The 4,162-nt window shown below is 40.2% G+C and overlaps 1 protein-coding gene across 1 annotated transcript in view; it reads left to right on the top strand.

Moving 5' to 3' along the window:
• robo4 (roundabout, axon guidance receptor, homolog 4 (Drosophila)) overlaps positions 1 to 4,162 on the top strand; it is a 187,736-nt gene that overhangs the window by 79,619 nt on the left and 103,955 nt on the right. The window contains exons 6-8 of the mRNA XM_037687651.1: positions 175 to 290; positions 376 to 607; positions 707 to 828. Of these exons, the coding sequence (XP_037543579.1) occupies positions 175 to 290; positions 376 to 607; positions 707 to 828 (470 nt within the window). The remainder of the gene's footprint in view (positions 1 to 174; positions 291 to 375; positions 608 to 706; positions 829 to 4,162) is intronic.

The raw sequence follows: 4,162 nt of genomic DNA, 5'->3' as shown, positions 1-4,162 counted from the left end.
CCCCCCCCCAAAGACACACTTTATGTCTGTAAACTGACGGTCTAGAGTCCAGTGGAGGATTTTTCTCGTTTCATTTTGAAAAAAAAAAAGAAAGAAAAATGATTGAGAGCAAACACTAAACTAGTCTTTAAAATGTGTTTCAAGTTTGATTAAATAAAATAATTTATTTTATAGAGGCTGCCAGCGAAGAACAGAAAGACTTCCACAAAGAGCTGTCAGCCCTCCGAGTGGTTCTGGAGAACGTCTCTATCATGACCACTGGATCCAACATTTCTCTGATACAGTGGAAGGTACAGGAACAGTGATTCTGAGTATTTCCAAAAGCTGTTGAATATATCAGGCGTCTGATGTAAGTTGTGTTTCCTTTGTGACCAGCTTCAGTCCTTCCCAAACCAGCCACATTATCTCACTGGCTTTGAGGTCCTGTATCGCTCTCTTCTGCCCATCATCTCAGACTGGACAGCAAAGAAGGTGGCACTGCCCAGGTTCCAGGCTCAGGTCGGTCCACTGAAGAGAGGCTACAGGTACGAGTTCAAGGTCCGACCATATGGCAGCAATTTATATGGAAGGGAGAGCAATACTCAGCTCCTCCGAGTCCCTGAGAAAGGTGAGGAGGGCTGTGTCTGGGAACATCAGTGTTTTTTCCTTTAAGACGTATTTTGATCAATTTAGCATCAGCCTTAGTATGGATTTAATGTCTTTGCAGTGCCCGGAGCTCCTCCTCAAGCTGTGTTTGTTACAGTCAACTATAAGCAGAAAAACAGCATCTGTTTGAGCTGGGAACCACCTCCTCATGAAAGCCACAATGGTGTCATCCAGGGCTACCAGGTAAAGATATGAGCACACTGTGTGAAACGTGCTGTTTTCTCACTTTCTGTACAGCCATGAAGCAAACAGACTAGAAGTTACATTTGTGCATCATAAAGCTAACTTTCATTTCATCTCAGGATTAGCTGTTCTTTTTGGCAAAAGTGGCTAAACAACACATTTTAAGAAGTTCATCCAATTGTATTTCGCAAATGAAAACAAAATTATAGATTATATATTTGTTTAGATTCTCAGTTATCAAGGACATGGCAAATTGTAAGTTTCAATAACAATACAAATGGACTTTATTTATTTAGTTGAAGAGGATTTTCTTCTCTTCTGAGGAGGTTTTTCAGTTTAAAGATGTGTGGAGTTCAAGGCTTTTATATGTTGTGAGGTCATTAACGGTTCTCACTGCATTTAAACTCCTGGAACTCACTTTTTGCTTTAATAGAAAAGGTCCTTGGATGACAAGTGAACATCTTCAATGACAGAAATGAAGTCCAAGTACTTCCAAGTTGGATTTCTGCTGCCAGAGACATTCATTGAGAAGTTCATCATTGTGGGTTTTCATCCTCATGTATTCCAGGATCTTCAGTTTATTTCTGTAGCTCTAAGTCACAACAGAAGTTGTCTCAGGGCACTGAACTAAAACATTCACATACTTTATAAAAATCAATTAGTAAAAGTTTTCTATCTAAGGAAGCAGCTGATTGTGTTGGATCTTCACTTCATCACAGTCTCCCAACCCGTACAAGTGTAGTGAACTTGACCTGATGTCAAATCAATGACCTTAGGATCATATGGTCAGAAACTGTCATTTCATTGATTTGCATCCAGAAATACAGTTTGACCCATCCTGAGACTTTCTTTCTTGAATTAATCAAGTGGAAAAGACAATTCTCTATGATCATTACTATTTTACAAATGTTTTGATAATCAAATTGTGTTAGTTCAAACAATGTTTACATGTTGAAGTGAACTACTCATTTTTATTAACTGTGAAACAGTAAATAATGATCCTTAATCCTCATTCAAAGAAGAAATCAGGTTAATATGCATTTCTTGATTTTTCTGTCTTCAATGAGCAAAGTTGTAAGTGTGTTAAAGTTCAAGCTTCGGTCAACTAGAAAGTTTACTGAAAAGAAATGTCATGTTTAACTTTTACAGCGAGATACAGGAGAGGTGGCTCCACAAAGTCTGGTTTAGCCATGATATCTTTCTGTCTGTTCTTAAACAATTTGAATCTTTTCCTTGACTTTTAATAACACCTTACATCACAAACCACACCTCTGCTTTGGTCCATCCACCAATCAAAAAGCTCTCAAATGAACCGGAAGTAGAGCCCATTTAAATGTGGCAACTTCCCAGTTCAAGAAGAGTTCAGGGAGCAGAAGAGTTCAGAGTTCTTGGAATCCAGAATGCAGAGAGTTTGGGAGTACCTGAATGCAAAACGCAGGCATTCATGGATGCTGCTAAACCAATCAAGCTGAACCAGAGATGATTTTGGGAATTATAACTTCTGTTTGGATAACCTCGCACGGCTCTCGAGGTATTTAGCTGTTCTCACTGAGACGCTGAACAGTGGTTGGAAGTGAGACTCCACGCCGGAACTGATCTATCTTCAGAAAAGGTAAAAGTCGACCTTCACCAAAAGTGTACTGTTGGGACAAGCTGATTTCCGAAGGAGCGTGCACGTTCTGGTTAAAACAGACAAATTCCCTCACACATCTCTCTGTAAGATAAATCTCAAATTTCCATCTTTAAACTCTCCTTTCTACTAGAAAATTAATCCAGATGTTTTCATTAATGTCTGTGGTGAAGCAACGGAAAATCATGGCCGTATGGTTTTCCTGGTTGTAAAGCTGATTAATTATGTTGTTGTTTTCATATTCTGCCAAATTAATGTAAATGTGTGATGTGTTAAACTTGATTCTGTTAATAAATGACCCACTCGCTTGGTGAGTCAAAGATAATTAACGTCTCACGTCCACATTTCTGTTAAATTCAAAGCACGACATCATCCAGTCCAGAAAGATGAGTGAACCCGTTTAATGTATGAATATATCTCAGGATATGTCATACTACACAAGCACAAAAGAGACAGTGGAAAGGAAACACTCAATTGGAACAGGAAGAAACCTCCAGCAGAACCAGGCTCAGGATGAGCAGCCATCTACTGTGACTGGCTGGGTTTGAGAGGACAGGAAGTAGAAACAAACACAGAATGGTAGATGTACTTTCTATAGGAGGAAAGACAAGACAAAAAACACATGCTAAAATAGAAATAATTACAAATACAAAAAGATAGAGTAGAGTAAGTAAAGACAGCAGCAGAGAGAGGAAATGTGGTTAAAGTTACCACCAGCAGTCTAAACCTACAGCAGCAGAACTAGGGTTCAGCTCTCAGTTGTTTCATTCTGTATAGTGGCTCTGATGTGAACTAGTCCTCTGCCTCCCCTCATTCTCTCAGGGTACAGTCCGGGTTCTGGACTTAAGGTGAAACCCTTTGTACGTTAAGAGGAGCTTTTGTGCCTTGATATCAGTGTCTTTTTTTCTCCTCTTGTAGCCTGGTGCTTGGCTGCAAACACTCAGAATTCATTGAGATGTAAAATTTGTATGTTTTTGCCATTTGGAATGGCCAAATAGTCTACTACAATCATAGTAGAGACAGACACCACCTACACTGACTCAGGCTACCTCACTCACCCTGTGGTGTCTCAGAGGAGCCACACCACTTTCAGTTTCAGTGCAATACAACGTAAAGTGGGGGATAACGTGTTCACTCTGGATATACAGCAGGTTTACAGGCTGTAAGAATTTCTAAACTAAACATACCAACACTTTGTGATTGGCACAGTGTAAGTGTAGTTTTTATTAACAATCATAAACTACTTTTGTGCAGCACGGTGGCGCAACTGGTAGAGCTGCTGCCTCTCAGCAAGCAGGTCCTTGGTTCAAACCCCGGTCCAGGGGCCTTCTGGGTGGAGTTTGCATGTTTTCTCCGTGCATGCGTGGGTTTTCTCCGGGTACTCCGGTTTCCTCCCACAGACCAAAAACATGCATGTTAGGCTAATTGGTAACTCTAAATTGTCCCTAGGTGTGAGTGAGAGAGTGAATGGTTGTTTGTCTCGTTTGTCTCTATCTAAAAAAGTTATATCTGGTCCTCTGGACATTCAAAAAAACCAAAACAAAGCAAAACAACAAAAAATGTAGAAACGTTTCGTCTCTCGTCCGAGAGACTTCTTCAGTCTGAGGTGCTGTTTTCAGCTCAGTCTCTTAAATAGCACCTTCTCAGAGTGGATCAACCAGTTTTGCTGCTGACAACCAAAACCAGCTGATCACATGCTCAAGA

Source organism: Nematolebias whitei, chromosome 14 (genome assembly GCF_014905685.2).
Source record: "Nematolebias whitei isolate Nwh7 chromosome 14, NemWhi1, whole genome shotgun sequence".
Classification (NCBI taxonomy): Eukaryota; Metazoa; Chordata; class Actinopteri; order Cyprinodontiformes; family Rivulidae; genus Nematolebias; species Nematolebias whitei.
Note: the sequence above shows the minus strand (reverse complement) of the source record. Positions and strands in the feature narration are given on the sequence as shown.